At 34.7% G+C, this 27,491-nt stretch overlaps 3 protein-coding genes across 4 annotated transcripts; 2 read left to right on the plus strand and 1 right to left on the minus strand.

The window, feature by feature from the left end:
• Positions 1 to 2,766: 2,766 nt before the first annotated feature.
• LOC105155266 (uncharacterized) lies at positions 2,767 to 4,850 on the plus strand. The gene is made up of 2 exons (XM_011071138.3): positions 2,767 to 4,395; positions 4,562 to 4,850. Exon 1 carries the CDS (start codon positions 3,090 to 3,092, stop codon positions 4,302 to 4,304), a length of 1,215 nt encoding a protein of 404 aa, XP_011069440.1. The 5' UTR covers positions 2,767 to 3,089; the 3' UTR covers positions 4,305 to 4,395; positions 4,562 to 4,850.
• Positions 4,851 to 6,986: 2,136 nt separating this feature from the next.
• On the plus strand, positions 6,987 to 10,514 carry LOC105180219 (hypothetical protein At1g04090-like). Its single transcript, XM_020691609.2, has 2 exons — positions 6,987 to 7,490; positions 8,608 to 10,514. Exons 1-2 carry the CDS (start codon positions 7,379 to 7,381, stop codon positions 10,209 to 10,211), a joined length of 1,716 nt encoding a protein of 571 aa, XP_020547268.2. The 5' UTR covers positions 6,987 to 7,378; the 3' UTR covers positions 10,212 to 10,514.
• Positions 10,515 to 11,301: 787 nt separating this feature from the next.
• Positions 11,302 to 26,648, minus strand: LOC105180329 (protein CHROMATIN REMODELING 20). 2 transcript variants are annotated; one of them, XM_088882513.1, is made up of 24 exons: positions 26,344 to 26,648; positions 25,491 to 25,553; positions 25,319 to 25,414; positions 25,137 to 25,229; positions 23,296 to 23,486; positions 22,966 to 23,212; positions 22,418 to 22,531; positions 21,974 to 22,057; positions 20,112 to 20,527; positions 19,228 to 19,318; positions 18,933 to 19,148; positions 18,186 to 18,305; positions 17,418 to 17,584; positions 16,885 to 17,026; positions 15,931 to 16,080; positions 15,801 to 15,856; positions 15,406 to 15,709; positions 14,565 to 14,697; positions 14,210 to 14,259; positions 13,801 to 14,027; positions 12,735 to 12,938; positions 12,573 to 12,651; positions 12,203 to 12,456; positions 11,302 to 12,015 (listed from the first exon to the last, which is right to left on the minus strand). In XM_088882513.1, exons 1-24 carry the CDS (start codon positions 26,473 to 26,475, stop codon positions 11,580 to 11,582), a joined length of 4,065 nt encoding a protein of 1,354 aa, XP_088738639.1. In that variant the 5' UTR covers positions 26,476 to 26,648; the 3' UTR covers positions 11,302 to 11,579. The 2 variants fall into 2 exon arrangements, with proteins under 2 accessions (XP_088738639.1, XP_088738638.1); XM_088882512.1 differs by having other exon boundaries at positions 13,801 to 14,030.
• Positions 26,649 to 27,491: the final 843 nt, after the last annotated feature.

Below are 27,491 nucleotides of genomic sequence, written 5' to 3' on the forward strand. Positions count from 1 at the left end.
GTAATAATTATGAAAAGGGCAATTAATCAAAAATAGCAAATGTGTAATTCTTGAAATGTCCCAATTAATATATGCAGTCCATATAAGCCTTCTCATGAAATAACGAGCAAAAAGGAAAATTTTTATTCTTACCAAAAATTAATAAAAACTCCCTAAATTCCTCATATCTTTCCGTGCATTTCTTGGTTTTTTTATCTTTTCTTAAATTAAGAGATGTACTTTTAAATTCTTGAAGGATTATCAACAATAAAATTTTCAACATTTTTTACATGTTGATCCAAAATCAAAATTATGGACGATGTGTATATGTTTGGTAATTTGTTTTCTGTAAACTAATCAATAAAGAGGGTTAGGGTCCAATATGTTCACGATCTAAAATGATAGATCTGCGATACAATTCGTTAGACATAAGGTGACCCTTAACTAAAACCTTCAACTCAATTACGAGTTCTCTTGTAGTGCATTCCGCTTATTGGATTCAAATTTGTAATTTGTCCCTGAATTGATCAAAGTGCCTACTTAATTATTTCCAACTTGATTAAATTTAAGGACTAATTATGGATAAACTTGTCATTATTGAATTGTATTAGCTGGAAAGTTGGAATAATGATTGGTCCCATTTGATAGCGTTGCGGCTACTTGCAAATTCAAAAGTCATCGACATATTTACTTGTCACTAATTCTTTGAACCTTTGGTTTATATTTTGATTAGTGTAATATGATGATATTGAGGGATATTTCGAGTTTACGTATGGGTATTTATCTCATTTTATATGAGATTATTTATAATCTATTTTATTATTATATTTTTTTTATTATTATTGAATATTTATGCACGTCTAGAGATAATTATATGATTGAGTCAATCTTAGCATCAGTTTACGAGATGGATATTAATTGAGTGCATGTTATCATTAGTTGATAGGATGATAGAATCAGAGAGGGTTTGATAAAATACAGAGAATCCTACACTTCAAAATACCATTAGTACTATTAGTAGTCGAGTGGAGAACCACTAAATAGCTCCGGGGATTTAGATTGTGGACGTAGAAGAAGATGATGGACAAAAATTACCAAACCAGACAGATGTTAGATTCATTCGCAGATGCTAGGTTCGTTCGTGATACACGGCATCTCCGATAGGAAGTCTTTGGGAGCACTCAAACTACTTATTTGCAATCAAAGGCGCTTGCCTACATCATACCAATAAAAAGCCATGAATACACGCACGAGGCACACCACATTCAAGTCCGATCCGATCTAAACCTAAGTATATACTCACTATCACAATTTGATCAGTATTACATCAATAATTTACGTAAAATCATATAACTCGATCATGCTTATTAGTACCCATCCTCCGTGCATAAGGTATAATATCTGATGTCTTATAATTTACTCCCACAATTTATACTCTTAATGACCTTATTAATTTAAATATCGAAAATTTATAACAGGGGTCTTTTCAATATCTTCATTATTCATTTAATGACACTATATATATATATATATCGGAACTTTTTTCTTTTATAATATGTAACCATTGTAAAATATTTAATTATAAGAATTAAATTACATCAAACAGTAGAATTTATATCATGGTTTTATACGACAACAATTAATATGCAGAACTGTTTGATACTTTTACATTTTATTCATATAAAAAATCCTATTTTTGAACTCAATTTTTCATAATTGTCAATGCTTCGAGATGTTAAATGTGCTCGGCCACAGTTGTATTATTGATTATAAAATAATTAATCATGAGAGAATTGTTTTTTTTTTTAAAAAAATGATTACAATATTTGGATTCACAATTTTATATTAATTATATGAATATAAATGGATGATAAACTATAAAAATTAACCCTATTCTTAAAGTTAATGAGAGAATGAAAAAAATATATTTAATGGGTATCATGGTAGTAAGATAAAAAATAATTACGTATGAAGAAAAATTGCATTTTTGATCCCATATAATAGGCTCATTTTCAATTTAGTCCCATATATTTTAAAAGATTTTCAACATCAGTTCCAAATAACTTTTTTCATCAAATTCACGGCATTTTTTCGTTCAAATTGGATTAGAAAGTGACTTAGGACTAATATTTTGAAAATTTTTTAAAATAAATAAAACTAAATGTGAAAAAAATCTAACGGATAAAATCCAATTAAAAATGAATTTCATATATGAGACGAAAAATGCAATTTTCTCTTGAAAATACAAACTATAAATTATAGCTTTTGTTAAAAGGCATTATGAAGTTTTGGGGTTATAATCATTTATAGATGTATGGTGTTTTGGTTCTCTCTGAGAAATGAAATATGCCTTTTGATTCATTATTTCTGTAAATTTTTGAGAATATATTTTACAAAAAAATTAAAAGATATTGGCACCCCACATGCTAGCCGTGTGTCCTTAAATTTAATCGGCACATAACCTGCATATGTTATTTTCGATAGATTTAGAAGTTTTTGCAAAATGTATCATCAAATTGTATCTATAAAAATAATGGACAAAATTACAAGTTTTATTTTTTAAAGAATCAAAACGACAAACACCTATATTAATTATAATACCAAAATTGCAATAAAACCTTATGAAAATGTGGTTTTGATATAATTTAATTCAAAAGGTTATTATTAAAAAAGGGGTCAAACGACGCAAAAAAGAATTATGTTTGTACTAACAGGGCAAACGAGCACTTATCAATAAGTATTTAATATTTTAATTAAAATTTGAATGTGCGTACTTTGAAAATAAAAGTCAATATTGTAGAACGTAAGTTAATCAGGAAATAAGTGTATACATCTCTATTTTTCCGGGACAAATATGTGTACATCATAAAAATAAGGAAGGAGTAATTTCCGCAACAAGAGATTGCTAAATGGAGGCCAATCAATTATGGAAAATAATCAAGATTGAGAAGCAATGGTCTAGAAACATCATCAACAACAAAAACTTACCCCCTCTCCATAACTTGCAACCATGCATCATCATCAACAAAACAACTGCGCTCTTTCTTTCTCTCGGCGCCCCATCTCTCGACTTCATTTTGTGGTAATCCCATCGGTGTCACGGACGGGGGATGGATCAACCGATCCCAAACCCGACGCCCTCCTCCACCGTGACCGAATCCTGCGTCTCCTCCCACACTCAGTCGTCGTCGTCGGCGGCCTCTTTCTATCTCCTTGAGATTAGTCTGATATCTGCTCAGGACCTGGCTCCAATTTCTAAATCAATGCAGACATACGCAATGGCATGGATAAACCCCAACAAGAAGCACACCACCCGAACCGACCAACAGGGCAACAAGAACCCCATGTGGAACGACAAGTTCGTCTTCCGTCTCACCAACGAGCTGCTCCACTCCGAAACCGCCACCGTGACCGTCGAAATCTACACGGTCTCCTGGTTCCGGGACGTCCTGGTGGGTATGGTACGCGTGCTCATCAGCGATCTCATCACGCCATTGATCCGAACCCTGCAAACCAACACTAAGAACACGCGGTTTGTCGCCCTCCAGGTGCGTCGCCCGTCAGGCACCCCCCAGGGGATACTCAACATGGGGATTTCGCTCCTGGACAGCACGATGAGAAGCATGCCGCTGAAGAACTACGCTGCCAGGAAGCATGCCAAGAACAATGTCCAGGATTCAGATGAGAAGAACACAAACCCTGATGATGATACCCTCCAGAAAGACGAGCAACTGTCAGATGAGAAAAGGGAACTGAACGCGAAAATCCAGCTCTGGCGATCACTGAGCGCTGGCTCAGAGGTAAACGAGGACTTCCCTGTAAAAGCTGGATCTATATACAATGGCTCAATGGTGAATGGATCATTGTGCAATGGCTCCATCGAGTACGGCTCGGAATTATGCTCCGACATCGGGCCGTCAGCTTCCATCGTGGCGGCGGAGGTGGCCAAGAAACTTCAGCCGCCCCCGGATCTGACTTACCCGGCAGCTTCAAACCCGAAAGAAGCTAAATTACAGGGTGATCATCAGGAAACAGGCAGCTCAATCCTGGAGGAGCTGACAATTGAAGAAGCGAAAGCTAAAGGGTACAGAGTTGCCAGCAAAGAGAGATCTCGACGAGACCGTGACGGCAACGAATCAGAGATGTCCATCGTCACTAGTGGCCGTTCCAGGAGGAATCCGGCTGACGCGGGCCTGTTTTCTTGTTTCGGAAACGCTTACGGGATTGAGTTTACAATAGTTTGCGGGGCGAGCAAGAACGCGAACAGTAACAAAAGCAGTAGCAACAAAAGGAAGAAGCCGCCTAGTAAGGCCAATTCAGCTTAAACATTAAGCCCGAATTTGCAGCTTTCCTGATGGTGTTTTGGCTGCCGGCCCATTTTCTTGTTTGGATAACCAGAAAAAACTTGTTGTAAAGGTAGACTGGATCATCAATTCTAAGTTGATTTTTTTTGTCTTTTTTTCTTTTTTCGTTGTTCTTTTTCTAACATGAAGAACAAGTCGTACGCTGTTTATCATGTTGTGCTCAGGAAATTGGGTTAGTAACTGTTGGTTTTTTTTTTTGTTTTCTTTGTAAATCACAGGATTGATTCAAATGGTTAGCGGGATGTTCAGCCTTCGCCTCTCTAAAAGTCTTATTTTTTTTTTTTTTCCTACTTTTCAGCTATTAAATTTCATAGAATTAAAAGTTTCAAAATTCATATAATAATAAATTAATTTTACTGGTTTTGAATTTTACATAATATTTTTGAGTTATTTGATCGATCGGTCGATCCTTAGCAAAGTACGTTTTGAATTTCTATCCTTATTCAGAATATTTAAACTTAGATCTATATGAAAAAGAAATGGTGATGATGTATCCATAGTTCAAGAAAATGGAGCTAATTTGTACATTTTAATAAACCCTTATTTTTATATTGTTTTTCTTCCCTATCTCCTCTCATTTTTGGTGGCGCAGTTAAATTATTATCGATTTTATTTGTTTTCTTCTTAATTTATTAACTTATCATAAATCAATATACACAAATAATAATTATTTGATATAACAAAATTAGTAAATGATTATAATGTATATTATTTAAATTTAACCTCACCAATTTAGTGTGCCAACATTATAAGTATATTTAATCGTAAACGTTGACCCTTAAGTTATTTTTTGCTTCTTTTTGGGGGTCATTAAAAAGAAAAGATAGCGTATACATCTTTTAATTTTGTCGTGAATTGGTGATATTTAGGTGTTATCAAAATCAAGGAAATTTTTTAACACTACATGAAATATAGTATTGAATTATGATTAATTATCATAATTAATAATATATAATTATAGCAAAAAATCGATAATTATTGCCATGCAATGATTGTTATACGTAAGTTTTGTGAGAACGGCTAAAACTTATCTTAATTTCATGATTGTTAGTTATGGCATATCATATGAGTTGTGGAATGTGATTAACATGTCCACAGAGCTTGAAATGGATGTGACATATATAGCAGCATTACAAAAGAGTTGGGGAATTAATTACATAATTTGAATTCCAACACGGCGGCTTGTAAGACTACACATTCATTGGTTCCTCTCCAAAGATTATATTTTATTAAATAATATATTATTGAATTATATTTTATTATAATTTATAAAAGGGTGAATTACATCGGACTCTTTCAAAATTTGTCATAATTATAAATATCTTTTTATTGTTTGAAAATTATGAATAGCCTATTGAGATTAACAATCGTCTAACGAATACCCCTTACAATTTGCTGTCACGAGGGGTATTTGTTAGACAACAATTAATTTTGTTGAGTCATTTGTGATTTTTCAAATAAGAAGAAAATATATTAAATTTTAAGAGAGCTCGTTGTAATTTATTAAATATAACATATAGCCAAAAAAAAGTAGTATGTGGCCTCGTTTTGGTGGATAGTGTTGTGGTATATGTCTACAGCCAGAAGAGAATATGCTTCAACATTGTCGTTTTCAAGGCACATGATATGTAATTATCTATATAGATAATTATAAAATTCATATACATATATATATATATACATTTATATTATAATTTATATTTTATTGCTCGTGACTACCTACCCCTCCCATGTTCCAGTTCACAGTTCTCATTGTTCTTTAACATTCTAAATTAAAATCTTATTTTGTAAAATATTTTTAAAAATTATTCTCTCAATTAAATAAATACTAATTCTCATAAAATTTTATATATATCTATTCAATATAGCTTGTAATTTGATCAGTGTCTCATTGTATAAGGTATTGTTATATAATAGTATAAGCCTCGTGATTTTGTTCTATAAGTTCTTACGGCTCGTGAGATGAGTCTTTAAAGCTTATGAGTCATTCAAACTCATCGTTTGCAATCGATGTGAGACGTATACCTACATCATTGTCAAATTATATCCTAAAATTATTTTTGTAACGATTTTTTATGTTCTACAATAAATTCTAAAAATAAAAATATTTTTTCTCAAAATTATCTTTTGATCGCAATTTACCGCAATAAAATTTCACAAAATTTATATTTGTTTCAAATTTTATTCTAAAACTCTAGTTGTATCAAGTCAAATAAATCAGATATTTTGGAACGAAGGGAGAATGTAATCGTTTTTGTTATGTCATGTTATAAATAAATCGTCACCAACTGTATAAATAAATAGTGGTTGTGTTTTATTTGTTAAACCTATACTCAATTAGGTTTATTAAAATAAGGGCTACGTTCTTATCCATTGGGCAGAATTACGTGTCGACGTAATTATTAAATCTCAAAATATAGACTAGATTAGGTAATTGGTTGGTTTATTTATTATTGGTGTTATTTTGGAAGGAACTCAAAATTCCTGGACTGAAGTGCAATTATAAAAAAATTAGTGTGATTCTGGTATTTGTGGATTTTTGTGTGCTTCATTGAAAATTACCGAAAAAGTTGGGCACTAAAAGGTAATTAAGTTATCCAAAATCAACTAAAGCTCAGGTCTTGAAAACTGTGAAGTATCAGTTTCATCAAAACAAACGTCAACATCGAAAACTCTCTCTCTCTCTCTCACAGACGCACACACAAACTCTCTCTCTCTCTCTAACTTGTTGCTGTCTTCTCACTCAACCTTCAAGAAAAGTAAAAGCCTCCAACTTTTTCTCTCTCACTCATCAAACAGTTGCAGAAAATGGTTTTCTGAGTCAGTTGGGCACAACGGGCAGCTCTCTTGCTTGAGGAATAATAAGGGAATCTCCTTTTCTCTTACTCTATTTATAACCACTTTGTGGAGCCTCCAATGCAAATTGCTGCCCAGCTGAGACCCTCATCTTGAGAGAAACTTTTCTTGGTGGGTTTTTGGATTCTCTTTCTCCTATTGGAATGTTTTGAGGGATAAAATTTTGGTGGGGAAAAAGAATGTTTGGGTTGTTGGATTGTTGCCTCTCATGCTGTGATAGTGTTTATGAAGAGTTTGCAGAGGAGCCAAAGCCTTTTTCTTTGCCTTCTCCCCTCCCACAATGGCCTAAAGGTGTGTTCTTGAATGTATTTCTGGTGAAATTCAGTGTTTTTTTTTTCCTTGTTGAAGAGTTGAGTTCTTGGTTTGTATTGCTGTTGGGCTCTGTTTCTGCTGTTCTGTGTTCAAATTCTGTTTCTATTGCACTCCTTTTTCTGGTTTTAGAACAGCCCTTTGCTGTTATCTTTAGTTCTTCAGTTACAGGATGACTTAATTGGACTTGTCTTTAATATTAGAGATCAATCAATTCTGTGCATAGAGATAGACTTTTAGTTTGCATTGATTCATTCCATTGTGGAGTTTGTAGAAACTTTTTGTGTGCATAGTCCTTTTTTTGGTGGCGGTTGTTGTTTGATAATTATACCATTCTTTTCTTTACTTGGCCGCTTCCAAGAAATATTAACTAGCAGTAGTGTATGAAGATGCTCTCTGTACTCACATATTGCTATTACCTTCTTCCCACCATGAAAATTGGAGATGTATCGGCGAATTCTTGGATGGAACAGTGCATCCAAGATCGTTGGATTGAAGGGAAGTGGTTGGTGAAACCACCAACCCTCTTGTTATCCAACGGCCATTAGTAGTTTGGTGTTTTGCTATTGGTACACTGAAGAAAAGCTCGACGAATTGGCTGTTGGACTTGGACATGTAGAAATTAGAATTGTTATTATGCTGGTGTTCTTGTGGACTCATTGTATTCTTGAAAGTTTTTGTGGAACTTTGAATTTGGTCCACGTTTAGAGATATTAGGAAGATAACTAGCTTGGAATATAGAATATACAATCTGCAAGCAATCTAGAAGTGGTTTTTAAATATTAAAAGCTAAGTCTTTACGATGCTTCATGGCTCATGCCCCTGTACTGTATCATCCTTTCCTAAAGAATGAAAATACATAATTTTTCTGAATTCTACTGTTTTAAATTCATATATTCATCCTTCCTTCCTTAAGCGTCAGAAACCCAAAGATTTTTCTTCTTCTTTTATGCTAATATCAACCAGAACCTGGCTAAGACTTGATTTTTGTAAAGTGTATAAGCTTACGGCTATAGTCCGAAACTTTATGTAATTTTAATTATAATTTCGTCAAAGTTATATGATGTAAGTAGTGTTAATTGAGTTTTATCTTTTACAGGTAAAGGTTTTGCTACCGGAAAGATATGCCTAGGAGAAATAGAAGTCGTTAAAATCACAAAGTTCGATAAGATATGGAGTTGCACCCCTTCGCGTGGAAAGGCTGAGGGAGTGACTTTTTATAAACCTGTTGGGATTCCAGATGGATTTTTCAGCCTTGGTCACTACTGTCAGCTGAGCAACAAGCAATTGAGAGGCTACATCCTTGTAGCCAAAGGCGTACCAAAAGATACCACTTCAGCTGATCATAGCCAGGATTCAGAATTGGACTCTCCGGCTCTTGAAAAGCCTCTTAACTACAGTTTAGTTTGGAGTAAAGATTCTCGTAACGATGAATGCGGTTATATTTGGCTACCGAATCCTCCAAAAGGCTATAAACCGATGGGCTTTGTGGTTACGACTGAGCCTGATGAACCTGATCCTGAGGAAGTAAGGTGCGTTCGAGCTGATCTCACTGAAAGTTGTGAAGCGGACGAGATTATATTTGATTCAAATTCATTTTCCTCGAGGGACGAATTTTACATTTGGAATACGAGGCCCTGCAGTCGAGGAATGCTCTGTAAAGGTGTCCCCATTGGTACATTCTTCTGCAGTCGAGACAAGAGTTCCGAAGATGAACTAAGTGATATGGCTTGTTTGAAAAACCTTGATTCTTCTCTACTTGCGATGCCGAATCTAGACCAGATTCATGCTCTGATTAAGCACTATGGGCCGACACTTTACTTCCATCCTGACGAAGCTTACTTGCCCTCATCAGTTTCTTGGTTCTTTAAAAACGGAGCTCTTCTTTACGAACAGGGAAGGGATACAGGTTTAGCCGTTGATTCTAAAGGCTCCAATTTGCCCGGTGGTGGATGGAATGATGGAGAATTCTGGCTTGATTTGCCTGATGATGATGATGGTCGGGACTATGTCAGGAGCGGTAACATCGAGAGCGCTGAGCTTTACGTTCATGTAAAACCAGCTTCCGGAGGGACTTTTACCGACATTGCCATGTGGATCTTTTGCCCCTTCAATGGTCCAGCCACCATAAAAGCTGGACTGTGGAGTTATACATTCAACAGAATAGGTCAACATGTTGGCGACTGGGAACATTTTACTCTCCGTTTGAGCAACTTCAACGGCGAGCTTTGGAGCGTGTACTTTTCAGAACACAGCGGTGGTGAATGGTTGGACGCCTCTGAGTTGGAGTTCATTGAAGGCAATAAACCAATCGTATACGCATCAAAACATGGCCACGCCAGCTTCCCTCACGAGGGTTGCTACATTCAGGGCTCGACCAAACTTGGAGTGGGAGCAAGAAACGACTGTGCTAAAAGCAAATACTCAGTCGACTCTAGTTCCAAGTATCAAATCATTGCTGCTGAGTATCTTGGAGATGGAGTTGTTACAGAGCCACATTGGTTGCAGTACATGAGGGAATGGGGACCGACAGTCGTTTATGATTCACGTTCAGAGCTGGAGAAATTACTCAAACACCTACCATTTTTCGTCAGGTTTTCAGTGGAAAATCTGATAGAATTATTTCCCACTGAACTTTACGGTGAGGAAGGACCGACGGGGCCAAAGGAGAAGGACAACTGGTTTGGTGATGAAAGATGTTAGCCAACTTATACTCTAAATTCGTCAGTTTCTACTCCAGGTATCTGTAATTTTTTCTCTGAATTCACCCACAGATTGCATCAGATCCAACTCTGAGAGCTTGTGAGAACTCAGATCACAGTACAAAATGGCATTCTTGGGCACTATTCTGCCACTAGATTGTGCATTGTTTACATGCAGAATCAGGGATGAAGTTCATTACGGATGTGGGCTAGTTCCTGCAGGTGTGAAAATATATGATATAATGTGTTGTTATCAAACATTGTAATACCAATATAGCAAATCATATGTTAAGCATTTTGGACAGTGTTTAGGCTTCTGATGAAAATTTTGTGCTGTGATTGTGTTGGTGATGTAGGACAACTATGCTGAATTATGTGAAACCAAATAACTATTACTATTTAACATTAAGAATGCTGGAGAAAAATTTTAGTACTTAATTTAATGTTAAATAGTGTTAGAATAAAGAGTTTAGCAAAGATACAATTTAAGGAAAGCTATTAATGAAATAAGAACTATTTGATGTAAAATCTTAATTAGTATATGATCCGTAATTTCGTAATAAATATGTTTCTATCATATTCTCTCTTGACTCCTTCCACTTTGTGATAAATATAATAGTGCTGACCTCACAAAATTCCATCAAGTTAACCATGAAAAGAGGTAATGATTAGTTGGAGATAAGTAATAGAATAAATTACATCAACATTTTTTAAAATTATAATTGTAATTTACATCGAGAACCACTCCGTAGAAAAGCTTTATACAAATGCTCTCTAAGACAGACACTTCTAGAAAGAGTAATTGTAATTTTGCATCGACAACCACTCTGCACAAAAACTTATACAAATGCCCTCTTAAGACAGGCTTCCTCATGACGTATTAATGATTGTATATAAAAGGCAAAAGGTGTTTGTAAAATACGTAACCTCTAAATAATAAGAGGATACCTAACAAAAATAAAAATAATAAGAGGATACTGTAGTTTCTAAACCAAGAGACAAAATTTTGGGTAATTTAAGTTAATATTACTACCACCAAAGATCACAAATGCTCAGAGCCCCATCAAATAAATAAAAAAGAAACACAATAGTTATAGGACATAAAAACTTTTATAACTACACTTGCCTTTAAAGGCTCAAAATATGTTTGTTTGCCTTCAAAATATGGCATGCCCATCAAGATACAGATCAAACGGGCTTCAATTTTTCTATAGGAGAGATAATTCAGCCAGATCTGATAAGAGCAAGTCTTTGAGAGTATTGATAACTTAAGCTGAACAAGAAACTTAGCTCAAAAAAAAAAAAAAACACCCAACAAGATTCTTGGAGCAAAAAGAGAATTAGCAGATTTGCTACTTTATCAACAGTATTACTTTACCAGCTTGCCATTGTCTTCCCACCTTATTTCTTGAGCACACTCCCCACAAATAGTGCTGCAGCCCATCTTTGTCCCTTGACTCCTAAGGGTTAGTAGATGTGAAAGATTTGTGCACTTTCGCTGCACAAAATGGTTCTGATGATGGTGGCTGGCTCGTGCAAGTGCATCACTCTCAGGAACAGGAGGCACAGGCTTTTGATTGACCGCAGTTGTAGCAACAAGTCTATGCTGCTGCCTCGATGCAGATGCATCAACAGAAATTTTCGGCTGGTCAAGAATGGTTTCATCTGGATGGACTCGTTTCAACTCTTCCCACTTGAGGGTTCTCAGATATAGTTCCCAAGCCAAGTCCTGCTCTTCTTTTGACAGTTTTTCATCTTCGTTTTCTTGCAAGAGTGTGTCGTGTTCATGATAATTTGAAATCCAACTGAAACAAAGGAAAAGAGGAAGAGGAAAAAGGAATTTCCTGATAAGACAAAGTTATCGATCCATCTGGAAACTTGTTATCTATAAGCTCGACAAATTTCAAGTAAACGAAATATAAGAGAAGCATGAGATGGACCAAAGTTTTGTGTGGTAGCTCAAAATCCACAAAGAAAACAAAAAATATCCACCTGAGATGATGTCTGCTAATCAACATTTCAAATAAGTTGTCGGAAGAAGTTCCTTGAGGATGCGGCAGTTCTGGCTTCAACAAATTTCCAGTGTTTGGTTTTGCCACGACTTCTTGCTCTTGTCCCAGTTCATCCATTACATCAGCCTTTTCATCATCACCAAATTCAAACAAATGCAGTATTTCTTCTTTAGACATTGTTCTGTGCACCTGCTGCCTATCAACTACCCTTGCTGCAAGTCCTTCCTTAGTCACCTGTGAATTTTGGCTCACTAAGTTTCATTCCAAAGTAGCATCTTACCAACATCTTGAGCTGTCACCAATAAGATAGAGATAGAGAGAGAGCATGCACAGACACATATCTACAATACCTGACGCTTATAAATTTTTTCTTCCATTGTGCCATGTGCAAGTAATCGATATGCAAAGACAGGCTTTGTTTGGCCATACCTACAAAAGCATAAGTAGCTCTGTCTTACATATAACTGAAACATTACTGTGTCTTGCTGAGCCTCAAAACATGGTACACACACCTCCAAACCCTAAATATAGCTTGAAGATCATATGTTGGATTCCAAGAGCCATCAACTATGATTACTCGGTTCGCGGCATGAAGATTGATGCCCAGAGATCCAGCCCTTGTAGATATCAAAGTGCATTTGACCCTTCTATTTAAAGGATCATTGAACCTCTCCACCAGTTTTTGCCTCTCAGAGCTTTCTGTTCTTCCATCTAATCTGTTATAAAATTCAGCAAGAAAGCATATTGTTTCAACATTTTTAGATGTAGAAAGCAATAAACAGTATTCGAGAGTGAAATTCAAGCATAGTTTAATATCCCAGTGAAAAATTTAAACATATACAAGGAAGACTACATGAAATGTAAATTCACTTGCAGCCATTTCATCTTTTGAGATTTGTCTAAAGTATGTCGAGGCCACAATGTCAAGTTAGTACTGACTTTTGTTTTCTTGACAAACAAAGAGGATTTGAAGTTCGCTGGTCAAACTCCCATAACTGTAGGTTGGTATTTACTCTACTCCATGAACAATGTCGTTGAATTTTTTACAAAATCTCGAGTCATCATCATATATAGGCTTTAAATAGAGGACTGCCGATGAATAACTTAAAGAGGCATATAAATAATAATGTACCATGACTGTATAACTAACTCCTTTAATCATTGTGGCAACTAACTAAACCTATGACTTTATTTGGAAACTATCAACCTATAAATCCATTCTGCAAAGGAGAGGGAGGGAGACCGCATTATCAGTGTGTGAACAGGAGGCTGAAAAAAATGGCATTATAGATGTCAAACAACACCCAACAACAGGCTCCTTTTTCTTTCACAATTCACTATAGATTAATGAAGTTTGCGATTTCCATGACAATCCATATAAGAAAAACAAATAACATAGTAAGCTTTTTTCTTTTTCTTCTTTTAATTTTTTCTTTTTCAGTTGTAACATAGTGATTAGCTAATGCATGTAGATCAAATCTCAGTGAGGGATTGAAGACAGATGACAAGATCATTATTGGTCAGTCCAGATTTCTATATCCGTATAGTGTTAAGCAAGTTAAAAGTATCCATATGCACCTGTACCAATCCTTCCTTTTCTTCCAACATTTTCCATTCTTTGCTGGACGAGGCAATTTTGAAAGATAAAATTCAATCAGGTCCAAAGTTAATAAGCTCTGGCTAAAGACCAGTGCCTTATCACCCATGTATGAGCACATTGTCAGGATATCAAGTAGCAAAACCATTTTGCCACTGTAATTGACCTCCTTGTAAGTATTGTCCTGAAGAAACTCTCTCCACCAGTCCTGCTAGCAATTGAAACAATTAGGTGAAGAAACATAACAGAAGGCATTGAAATTGATTAAACTTCTGAAAGCAGAGTTTAAACCAAGCCAAACTAATTAAGAAGATGATTTTGCAGGCAAAGCGAAATAAGAAGAGTGTTATATGACAGTATCATAATTGAATCAAAGACGATATAACTCACCATGTATATAAATGCGTTACCAAATTTTCTGTGAGGATTGCCCCGCTTCTCTGCAAGCAACATTTGGCAGAACAATAAAGCCTGAACCATAGTCCATTAGAGATACATGCAAGCACATAAGCAAAGTCTTTTAATATAATGTTGCCCTTGTCATTAGGACAGCATTCCCAAATACACTGAGCTGGCTGAAACACTACCAGAAGCAGGCTGAGTTGAACTTTGCATTGACGGTAAATGAGACTCATGTTTTCTAGGTAATAAAATGTTCCAAAGATATGAACAAACTAGTTAACCAACAAAATGTACTCCAGCTTAATAATGGAAGAAAGTGCCTAAGATGCACATTTAGAAGTACCTCCAGAAATCAAATTGTAGTCCAAGTTCTCATCACTTGAGCTATCATCTGGAAGACAATTTTCTACATCTTCAAATTTGCCACAGTCTTTGTTTTCTTTCATCAGTTGCAAAATTCCAGGATGGTTCCATATCTAAAGAGAAACATGCAACTCATTGAAACTGACATACATTCCAGAAGAAGATGATGGGCATTGCAACTCTTTGTATCCATAAGAGTTTCTATAACTTCAATAAATATGCAACAAAAATAAGGGTATTAACGAGGAACGGATGAACTCTGTTTGAACAATAATAAATATTAAGTTAAGATGTTCAAAAACGAATGAGTATGAGCCCCAAAAAGTGGTCAAAGTTGACAAAATTTAGAAAGTGCAAAGACATGAATTGTATTACACTATTACTCAAAAGAAGGAAGTTAGCCCTTTTTCCCCTGTTGGCATCACTATGATACTAGATTCAAGTTAATGAATATATTAATAACTCTTCATATGGATTGAAACATCATTTGTTGATATATCAAAATACAGAACAAGACCAACAGAGCACCTTATATCCATATGAGACAAAGCTTTGGTAGGTTGAATCAAGTCATATTGATGCCTGTAGATCTCGAATTTGAAACATATACTCAACAATACAGTTCAGCAACTGTATGTGTGTTGTGAGTGTGTGTCAGGATATACAATAATACTTTCAATTAAGCTACTCCAATAAATGATTCGCAAAGAAAATTCTACAAGACTATGGTAATGGCTTTAACTTTTAAAAAAGAAAGCTGCATGAATACAAAAGTAATTATTGCATCACAAAGCGAATGATTAAGCAACACAAGTGTATACCTGAGCTAAAGCCTGGTACCCAGCAAAAAAAGATCTCTTAAATATCTTTTCACCAGAGGCCTTGTCCTTCGTAAAACCGTGAACATCAAGAAACCTTTTGTAGAGTTCCCTTTGTAAAGGAGATAACTTCACTGCTATAACAAATACAGTTTTGGGGGGTAAATCTTTTTTAACCACGCTGGTGTCCGTCCTCTGAACAAATCCTTTCAACTGTTCATACAGAATATGAGATCTTTGATTCATTATCTTTACATCTTCCACAGTAGAACTGGTGTGCTGGCCATTTTCTATTGGATTTTGGAAACTGTAAAAGATTAAAAAGGATGATAAGGAGGCACGAAGACAACACACTCAATAGAATGTAACATTAGTAGGGTACAAGTTAAGAGTCTTGCCGATTCCTAAACTCATGGCTGCTACCAAGAAATCCTTCTCTAACAAAATCAACCATCTGTTCCAGAAAAAATTAAGATGATCAAGGCACATAATATCCAAACCCCAAAATCATAAGTTCGAAACTCGTACACAATAGTACTCCATCAAATTGTTCTGAAGAGGTGATCCAGTTAATGCAATCCTCCTCTGGCACTTCACTTGTTTCAATGCCTGGGTTGTGTCAGCCTTTGTGTTCTTTATGATATGAGCCTCATCACAGACAAGAATATCAGGCCCAACCTGGAAATAAATACAAATTTTCCTTCTAAGCTAAGTAACAGATAAGAATTAATAAGACTAATCAAAAAATCCAGAGGTCATGCTGCACAAAGCAAAAGACAAAGAAAATGTATCAAAAGTAAACATCTCAAAACATACCTTCCCTAGTTTGAAGCTTTAGTTAGTGAGTCATAGAAAAGGATATATGAGTGCAGAAGTATTTAGACTGTTAATGCCCAAGAATGAAACTGCTTAAACGTGGTAATAGTGAGTCTTTAGTTCCTTTATTATTTTGACAGTATTTCAAATGACAAAATAGAACAATGAAAAGCTTTTAATTTCCAATATCTTGCTCAAATGACAAAATGCAAATATAAATTTATAATTACTGAATAAGAATTGTACTACAGCCAGGATAAAATAGGATAAGACATCTTCATATTAGTATAAAAAGAGAAGATTGAGATGGCATCGTGGTTAACACAATTCTCAAACTTATCAGTTCTATTATTAATCAAATTCCAAGCATCTAATATCCTTTTCCATATGTAACATCAACTATCTGCTAAAGTAAGCAAGACCATCAAGAAAAAATGTCGACAGGATAGAACAGCTGCACACATCCGAATATAAAGTCTTGATATTTCTGGCATAATATAGTTAAAAAAACACAATTCAGCCAGACCACAACAAAAAGCAAATGCCAATCAAGTTAATGAGAGGAAAAGAGACAAGGAATAAATGGCAAATCTAAAGTAGGAAAGATAAATAAATTGATTCCCTTATGGCCCCTTGCCAGGTTCAGACATACATATCTCAGATTACCTTAAGTGCATGACTAATCTCCTTAGCCATGTTTTGATCCTTAACATACTTTCCAAGGGACAAATTGCGGAATGCAGCATAGCCAATTAAGAAGACACCACCTTTTGTTCTCCACTTCGATAGCAACTCAACCCTTTTATCCCTGATAAACAAAGCAAGGAAAATTTATATCCAGGATTTTTTTCAAAGAGCTTCATATTTACTTTTCATGCTTTCGGGATTTTATATCACCTAAGAAGTACAAAACTTAGCTTAAGTTTATAGAGGTCGAATATAACAGGACAGGTATGCTATAACAGACAGGACAACTTAAGTTGAGAACACAACTGGTTATCAAAAATTCCTGGTGGCAATATGTGAAAGGACCTGTAGCACCAGTGCCGCAAAATACATTAACAAGGAAAATAGATGTCCATGAACATGACCAATCCAAAGAATCCGGTTCAGTTGGAAAATTGTATCTAAAAATAAATCATTTTATGTGCACAGAATCTCATCTTATGTGTGAATCAAACAATTAAGTGAAATGCAACCTCGGAACGTCTTCAAGCATGAAGATGCGAAGGGGTTTTAGCTCTGACGGTCTCCATTTCATAAACTCAAGCCGCCAATTATGCAGAACACTTACAGGCATCACAATGAGTGCAGTTTTTAGTCCTAGGTCCACACATCTCATAGCAGTGTATAAAAAAGCAATGACCTGCACAAGTGATATATTTATTAAACTTTTAGGCATCACAATGAGTGCAGTTTTTAGTCCTAGGTCTACACATCTCAAAGTAGTGTATAAAAAAGCAATGAACTGCACAAGTGATATATTTATTAAACTTTTAGGTGAAATTATAATTCTTTTTTAACTGCTTCAATGTATGTATTCAATTTATAATGAACAAATGAAAAAATAACTTAGAAATAGAATAATATCAAATAAGATAGGAAAAGACTAAAAATCTTAAACAAGAGAAATGAGAGAAGAAAAGTTGGATAAGATGAGAAGAGAGGAAGGAAGAAAATATTTTACATTAATTTAGTCATGACTTTTAAAAACAAACCAAAGTTAGTTACTATAGCCCACACTATGTCAAATAGTATGGATATTTAACCTATTTGAATAGTTATTCACCACATACTAACAATATCGTAACATCTAAACTGTTAATACGAAATAAGAAAGAACTGCTGCATATCATAGAACATTCATGTGTTAACCAAACAGAAAAATCAATAGGCAACGGATGTAAGGAAATAAACAGATAAAAGACTAAGGAGAAACATAACCTTGTCTAGCTTAAAAAAGCTACCTGAAAAGTTTTACCTAACCCCATCGTGTGAGCCAGAATGCAACCAAGACCTTTGTCTCCAGATCTCACTTTCCGCACCGACTGAATAATATTTTCCCACATAAAACGAATCCCTGCAATCTGAAGTTGGGGGGAAAAACTAGGTTTGTCAAATCAGTTAGTAATTAGAATCTGAACATACAAGTATTAGAAAATAATGATAATAAAGTAAGCAAACGAGCTTACTCAAGAAATATAGTCCAGTAATGAAACTAAGCAGGCATACAGATAGATGCATGATTATCTTAGCAAATATCTTACATCCTGTCAATAATTCAAACTAGGAAGGTATTACACTTAACCATAACATGCAGATAAGAAATGCCGGGGTAAGTAAAGGTAATCTAGCAGATGATCAAATATGCATAAATAGGTGTTAATTCAAACACTTCAGAGATATCAAGGCATTTATGCTCAGTCAAAACTGCAGCAAGATTCTGATTTTCTGCTCTCAGTCAGAACCACTGCACGAAACAATCAGAATAAATTCATGCACGGAGTATAAGATTCATCTACAGTGTCTTTTCATGTGAAATATATAAGAATTTCTACTTATAATCAATAGGTATGGAGAAAACCTAGATGACCGAGAATATTTCCATTAGTTCCTAGCATCGTCACCAAATCCATAGAAATCTAAATACCAAAGTCAAACACTTATAGAAGAATTAGTGGTAGAGAGGAGCAACAAATTCATATAAGAGAAACCTGGTGGAGTTTTAATTTTGTTGAGATACTGGGAGGAATCCTCACAGCATCTTCACCGTCCTCTCTCACCAAGTTTATTATGTAACCTGAAGAGGTATCACCCAGCACTTCATGCCCAGCGCCATCAAGTGAAATCCTGTTATTGGCCATGGAATTCATCATAACAGATTTGGTAGAACACTGAGCCTCCAGAGATTTAAGCCGCTCTTGACGTTCCTGTAAAAGTGATATACAGATGACATGATGAATAAGATTCACTTCATACACCAATATACAATGCATGAGCTATATTTACCTGTTCAATTGCAATTTTCTTCTTGGTCTCTTCCCTCAGTTCAGAGTCATCAAGGATTCTTCGGATTTTCTTTTTCCGTCCTCTCATATTGCTAGTCAAAAATGAAAAGGTCAATGAAATTGATGTAGAAGGACAATCCTGATGCTCTGAGAGAAACCAAATACCAGAGAAGTAGAGTGCGAAGGAAGCTCCTGAGAGAGGGATGGATGAATGACAATGAAGAATGATAGGTTTTTCTGAGTGCATGGCTTAATTTTGCAAAAGGAATACAGCATTGAGGCCAAAACAAATTCTCAAGCAACTAAAAGGACATCACATGTGAAAATGATAGTAACAGAAGTGGACAACGTTCAAGCAAAGTAAAGAATATACAACAATTCAATGATCATAAGATTCCAATCACAAACTTGCCAACCTGCAATCACTATGCTCTATAGGAATACATATTAATCATGAAAAGAAAATACAGAGAGCTGGCTAAACATGCCTCATCCAAAGTATTATTCTTTTAAGAAATTGAACATTAGCTTTGTGATATGTATAAACTTGTCATATAATTTTACCATGTGTGAGCTTGCTATCCATGCCTCATTCAAGTATTATTCTTTTAAGAAATTGAACATTAGCTTTTTTGCAATATGTATAAACTTTTCATATAGTTTTACAACATGTTTTCAACTGGCAAGTTTGCATCTTTCAGGTTTTCAATATGTAGGCACCACCCTCTATGAGAATATTCATTAATCCCTTGCAAAAGGAGTTTAAAATCTTTATCAGATGACTGGGGTGTATGCCATCATTTGTGTGCATTAAGCTAATGATAGTCACTGTGTATCCTATGTTCTCGAACCAAAAAACAACCACCCATTTGCAATCCGTTGTACCTGGAATTGACACTGTCGTCAGCGTCTGAATCATCTGAACCAGAATCTGAACTAGAGGCTATATCACCTTCAAATGTGGATACTACCTCAGTATGTAAAGATCCATTTCCAGCTAGCAGAGCTTCATTATCATTTCCTATATTAACTGTACAGCATTTCTTGCCTTCAGGGTACAGTTGATTAGATTCACTTAAATGCTTGGACCCTCTTGCCTCAATTAATGCCGAGAAAGCAGAGTCCTCATTATTACTCTTAGCTTTCTCTTTATTCGCTACACTAGACAACTCATAAACATTATTATTTAGTTGCCGATGTCCATTATTGTCTTCAGGAAAGCCATCTTCACGAGTCATGGAAAAATCTGGCTGGCTAGCCTTGAGCCCATCTGTTGAAGAAGGATCTTCCTGAAGAGAGTCCTAATAAAGAACATGACGAAAGTGGTATATCAAAAATGACATTATGACAATTTAAATTCATGGCTTATATCTGGGTCTAACATAGATGGAATTGCTTGATGAAATGCATGTGCAGAGTCTTGTACAACTTGATGCTCATGCCTAAAGCAGATGACTAGAAGCATATAAAGTAAATTTTGCCCATACACAAAGACAAATGGTCCAGATCTTCATTTCAGGGTCATGCAATTCTGGTTAAACAGCTTGGTCATATAAAATAAGTTGAAACTTAAGAATAAATCTGTGCGATGCTATACTTGATAATATGAGATTATACGTGTGCAGATATAGTAGGAAGTATTTACACATCAAGTTTAAAGAGTTCTGATCCTTATTAGTTAATTCATTCACAAGAGAAAGAGAAATTTTTGCAGGACCAGAACCCGCAGCCATACCACGTCAAAATTAAAAGAGGTGAAAGAGAAGAAGAAAAGACGCAATTACGAGGTTCGGCCTACATCCATCAGACGAATGCTCAAGGGCTAAAATATATTATTCTCAGTCGTAACAATTACAGTATCACACATGTATATAGGTGTAATAGACATGTGAGAAATACAAAGTTTAAAGAAATCTTCCATATCAATTTAAATAAAATAAAATATCTATTATCCCGAGAATGGAGCAAACCCAATCCATTCTGATATGGTTTTGATTCTCAACACCATCAAATGCTCTGTCACTTTCTCCGCCTAAAGACCCAAGATGCAAAGCTAAATTGTTTCATAAAATTTTAATTCTTCTTTTTATTTATATCTACATAATATCCTAATCAGTAAAACTATATATTTGCCAAGTTTGGTCAAGAACTGACAATAATGAGATATCCCAGTTATTAGCAGTTAGGCCTGAGGGACTGAACACTGAGGATCAGCCAGGGTCAACTTTTTTTAAGCATGTAGCTAGGATATTAACAGAACCAAGGTCAGAATAATATGGCCAAAGTGGTCAGATCTGCAGAAGCTCCTCAAGCTATTTCAACATACCAAGTGCTGACACATTTCTATTCTGACATTCAGTGACTTACCTTGCAGGAATTCAATCAAATGCATTCTACTCAAGGAGCTTGGGTTCGAAGGAGGAGATGGCGAAGCATAGTCATTAGCCATTTAAGCTTAGAAGAAGCTCAAACCTCATCATAAACTCAACCTGGAATTTGGCAATCTTAATAGGTGATTGTCGACCTTTTCAATTTTATCTGGTAGGCTAGGCTCTTTTAAACTAGGCTCAGCTGCATCACTAGTAGTATGACTTATGCAGATAGCAGTTTTTTATAAACCATAAAGAATAACACACATAATGATTAAGTATATTTCAGCAAATATATAACAAATCTGGAAGTGGGATTTCTGAAATGATGTTAAAGCAAATGAGGAAACCTAAACAACTTAAAGCTTGAAGCCTTACCTCTTTGCATCTCTTCCTGCGTCTCCATGGTTTCATGCAGATATGAAGCTTGAGATCATCAGTTGCATCATCCTCCTCTTTAACCTAACAAACAGTGTAACAGAATTATAGAAATCAAGAACAATACAATCTAATTAGTCTTAAATGAAAAACAATTTCAATTTCTAACTCCATGTTCAGATATGGACCATAGACCACGGCGACAAAACATACCATATTGACTGGTATTCTGGTTTCATAACAATTATGCTGTGCAAATGAAGCATTTATGTAAGAATGATGAAATTAATTTCTGAGATGGGTGGAAGAGATGCACTTATCATTCAGTGTTTCCCCACAATCAGAAATTCATTATTGAGATGGCCAAAACTTCTTTTAGCCAATTGTCATCAATTCAAATAACCTGGTGGCAGAATACTTGTGTTGGGCAATACCCTGTCTGACCTTTCTAAAGTTCCTCTTTTGCTCTTCAGTAAGACTGAGATCCCTTTCATTTGCTATAGCATCTGCAACGAATGGATTACTTGAAGTACCATCAACATCATCAATCTCCTCCACCTGGCCAGTAATAACATGAGTCAACTACTCTGAAAGTCTCAATATAAAGTACATAAAAAGGAAGGGTCACAGTTTCATGCTCTTGTTGAAACAAACTATCTAGTTCAATCACTATACAGCTGACCAGGTTTTTAGCATCAGAGAAAAATGATCAATTATGTCTTTTGTAGCTTTCAAAACTTCAAACAACCTACAATTATGAAAATTTACATGTTCACTAAACTGTTTCTCTACACTTGGAATTGCTTCAAACTATGATATCAGAAGGCATCAGATGAGTCGTACTCATGCTAAGCTGGGAGAATATGTTAGTATACATAAGAGGCAATTACTATACAAGAGGACAGTTCTCATACAATCAGGTATATGTTCTGTTAGCAAATGAAAAGTAATGATATGAGCAGGCAACCTTTAAAGCAAAATTCAGTTGTCACCTCATTGACTCCTGGAAATTTTAGACCCAGTTCAGCAGCCTGTTGTGGAGTGCTGGCCAGGTAAACTGAAGCCCAGTGCTTGCTGCCAAATGTGACATCTCCTGAAGGTAGCTTTTCTGAGCACATTCTGCTGAACCAATCCCAATCTGCATCCACAATTTCTTTTATAGCTAAGTTGCTCCCATGCATCGCATTTTTCTTCCCCAGGAAACCGCTGGCACCTGTCTCGAAGATTTTACCATGTCGTCTGCCCCAAAATCAATATGTCAAAATCAGAAACAAAAATTTAACCCATGAGCATATTAACTCAATTACAATATAAACATGAACCTTGTTACAGGCCTCTGAATCTGGAGATACTCTTCAGCCCGTGCAACCGATTCTGTAGCATCCAGCGACATCTGAATTCCAACCCAGTGAGTCCTCTTTTTCCATGCTTCAGTGCAGCAACCATTAGGAACTTGTCTTTCAATCCACTTATAGAGACTGGAAAGCTCAATGCCAGCACCGTCAAGCTGTTCCTGCTCAGATAATGAAAAGAAGAAATATATATATCATTGCTAAAAGCAAAGATAACACGAAAGCACCTGAAAAACTTTTCACTATTCAGTATAAGCTGGTTGAATGCAATGTTTGGTAACATTCAGGTTAAATTACATCTATAGTCCTTGCGGTTTGTCATAACCCTTCTCATGAGATCAAAAAGTACATTGACACCCCTTGTGGTTTGTAAAACCTTATACGCTCAACCGAAAATTTGTAAAGAGACATAAATGCCCTGACAAAGCTCTAACAAAAAACTAAAACAGAACATCATATCTGAATGACAAAAATACATTTTGGAAATGGGAGCCTAATTTATAAGGGAGTACTTGTAATGAATAAAAAACAAAAAGGCGTTTTTGTAATATTTTTGCAATCCATATTTTGATTAATAAAATTCAACTGCTTATTTTTTATTTGATCTAAATCATTGTCCAAATTTGACATTTAAATACACATATATTTACATACTATAGTATAAAAAAGATAAATATAACTCACACATATTTATATGTTCTAATATATAAAATATATTTAATAGTTACATATAAATATGCTGTTATATCTATATATACCATATAAAAAATATTTAACATATATGTCGATGTATGTTTCTACTTATAGTATACTTATTATATTGTATTGCATACCCAGATTTTCCTTGTATACATTTGTTCATATTTTTTATAGATTACTTAAAGTTTATACATGTATCAGTAATTATATATTCTATAGTTTTATATTATGGATAAAAATATGCTTCATTTAATGCTTTTTATATGATTATACTTTTATATATATCCATACACATATACTTTATATTTATATCTCTGTATATTTTATAAAATTTTACATACTCTTATATATGAATAAAGAAATACACTTTACTTTTTATTTTGTATAGATATTTGTACATTTTTATACAAACTAGATATGGTTTTCTTTTATTGTACAATTTAATACATAAATATGTGTATTTACAAAATGTCAGATTTGAAGGGTTTGATTTAATTCGAATTAGTAAGAAAAGCATTGATTTATATCAATAGAAATTTGGATTAAGAAGAATATTACAAAAACATCCCTAATATTATTTATTAATTATAAATATCCTCTTCTACATGTAAAAGAAACTTACAACTAAGTCCAAAGGGTATTTTTGTCATAAAAATTGATCAAAATTAGGGTCAATAGAAATTTTCACCAATGAAAGGAAAATTAGAAGTACACATGAATTTTTTGTCATAACCCTCACGAAATAGGATAAATGTAAGATATAGCAAATCGCAAGGAGTGTAAATATGACTTTTAATCTAAGGAGGTTTCTATAATTATGAGAAACCTAAAAAGGGATGTTAATTTACCTATTATTTAACTGAAAAGAGCAAGACAAAAAAAGTCAAGTAAAGCCCTTCAACATATATTTGAAAATATTACATATGAACGGATATTATAGTGTCTATCCCTTCCTCACTTATTAGGAAATTGGAAAAAGCAACCAAACAAGCCCATCGATTTAGTCTGATTCAACAAGTGATAGAGAACATTTTTGTCAATTTAGTAGAAGAACCAACAATTGTAGCATTACTATTTTTGACATGTAGTCAGAAAATGCTGAAAGTATATACCAGTAAATAAGCACTCTCGGTCTCAAGCTCATCAAGCTCCACTTCCCACTCTTCCTTGAATGTAAACATCTCTTCTACAACAGCCTTCTCCAACTATTCATACAAAAAGTTTCGAAGTACAAAGACTATACAAGTGGGGAGAAATAATTCATATAAAGCATTAGAACAGTTGAACTATTTACTTCATTGTCAGAGAGAGATAGAGCCAACTCTTTCCTAACATCTGCTTCTACTTTCATCAGTGATTCCTCTTCCAGTGCCTCTTGCGCCTCTGCTGCCTAAAAGAAAGCAACTGATTCAAGCAACAACAACTATTCGATTCCAACTAAGAGCAAGAAATACGAAAAAAATTACTTTGCTCTCAACTTCTAACAGCTCAGAAATGAGCACTTCTATCTCCTCCTCGGTCAATGGTTCCTGAGACCATATGAAAAAGCAAATTCTCATGTAAGAAAAGGAAAATGAAAAAAGGAAAGGGATAGAAGCCCATCAAATTTTTTAAGAAATAACTAAAAGAATATAAGGCCTGTACCCTGGTAAAGTTACTTAAGAAATGGCTGAAGTCAAATAGAAAATAAATCAAACAAACACTCAAGGTAAGAATGAGTTAATCAACAAAAGCATCTCCAAACCAGTCGCCTGAGTCTATTTCCGTTTCTTAAGATTCAAACATGAAAACAAAAACACATGTAAGAACATTAAAAGGAAAACAGCTCTCGAAACATGAAAAACAACCCTCCAATGCACAGTAACATAAATAACCAAACTGGCAATCTTTAACAGACAGTTAGGTGATTCAGATCAGATGATACAAAAAGATCTTCTTCTGGGCTTCCAATCACAGGATTGTCAGTCCCAGAGCTTCGTCCTTTCTTAAATTACAAAAGCAGGGACGAAAAGAAAGTACCGACATAATGAACAGTAAGAAACCCAACAAAACAAACAAGCACGCAGACGCCTAAAGGAATTTGATCACAGTAATGGTAAGAAAACACTTGATCACCGATTACGGATCCAACAAAACTAAGATTTCAAAATCAGTTCAAGATGAATTTGCACATGAGTATAGTAAAATTGCACTGTTTGATGCAAAAGGCACAACACAACAATTTCAGAACCAAATAACTAAACTAACAAAAACCCACAAAAAGTAAGACAGACATTGATCATGCGAAGCTCAAAACACAAAATCGAAAGCGAGATACACCTCAGAACACAACTTCTCGTTTTCTTCCTCTTCGTCTTCTCCTCCTTCTTCTTCCAGCGAATCATCGGAACAAGCATTGTCAGCATGCGCAATTTCTTCCTCATCTTCCGCTCTTTCTTCTGCTGCATCCATTTCTTCAGCTGCTTTCTTCTCTTTCCTTGGATCAAATCTCAGTGCTTACACCTTTTTACTTTCTCTAATGGGAAGTGCAGTGCTCACACATTGTACTCTACAAATGCTTCATCTTTGCGTATACGAGGAAAGCGTAGGAGGGAAGGTGAGATTGAGGAACCCAAACGACGTCGCGCAGTTGGAAATTTTGAGATATCATATGTGGCGGCAAATACTCATCAAAATACGGAAAATTATATTATAAATTCAGTGAGATAATTATATTTTTTATTTTAATAATATTATACTAACTTGTCTATAATTCCATTTGATTTTTTATTTTCCATTTGTTAAATTATAGGGAATTTAAAAAATATATATTATATTTATTTTAAGGATAATTACACTCTTTCTCTTATGAGTATGGTGAAATTACAGTTAAATTCCCTGTGGTTTGAAAAATTATATTTTACACTTCTGAAGTTTGCTTTCCTCTAACAAATAAATTCCTGCATTAGTCAAAATTCATCGAATTTACTGATATTAACAAAAAAAAATTAATGATAATTTATATTTACCCTCAACTGATTTATTACTAACTTATTGCAGGTCAAATAATTTTTTTCAACTAAGTTACCTTTATAACGGTGGAGATATACCTCCTCACATGTATTAATGTGTGAAGATATACGAGGGTATTTTAATCATAAAATATTTATCTGACCTGCAATGAATCAGTAATAAGTCAATCTGGGGTAAATATTTTTTTTTTTTGTTAATATCAGCAAGTTTAATGTATTTGACCAATGAAGAGACTTATTTGTTTCATGAAAGCAAACTTCAAGAGTGTTACGTGTAATTTTTCAAACCACAAAAAATTTACATGTAATTGCACCAAATCTCGAGGATAATGAGCATAACCATCCCTTTATTTTATGTTTTGTTATTGTTTACATCACTTCATCTTTCCAGTGTTAACAATAATAATTTTTCCATTTGTTGGTGTATTGAAAAAATAAGGTGAAAATAAATCTGCA

Source organism: Sesamum indicum, linkage group LG7, assembly GCF_026168435.1.
Source record: "Sesamum indicum cultivar Baizhima isolate 11 linkage group LG7, ASM2616843v1, whole genome shotgun sequence".
NCBI classification, from domain to species: domain Eukaryota; kingdom Viridiplantae; phylum Streptophyta; class Magnoliopsida; order Lamiales; family Pedaliaceae; genus Sesamum; species Sesamum indicum.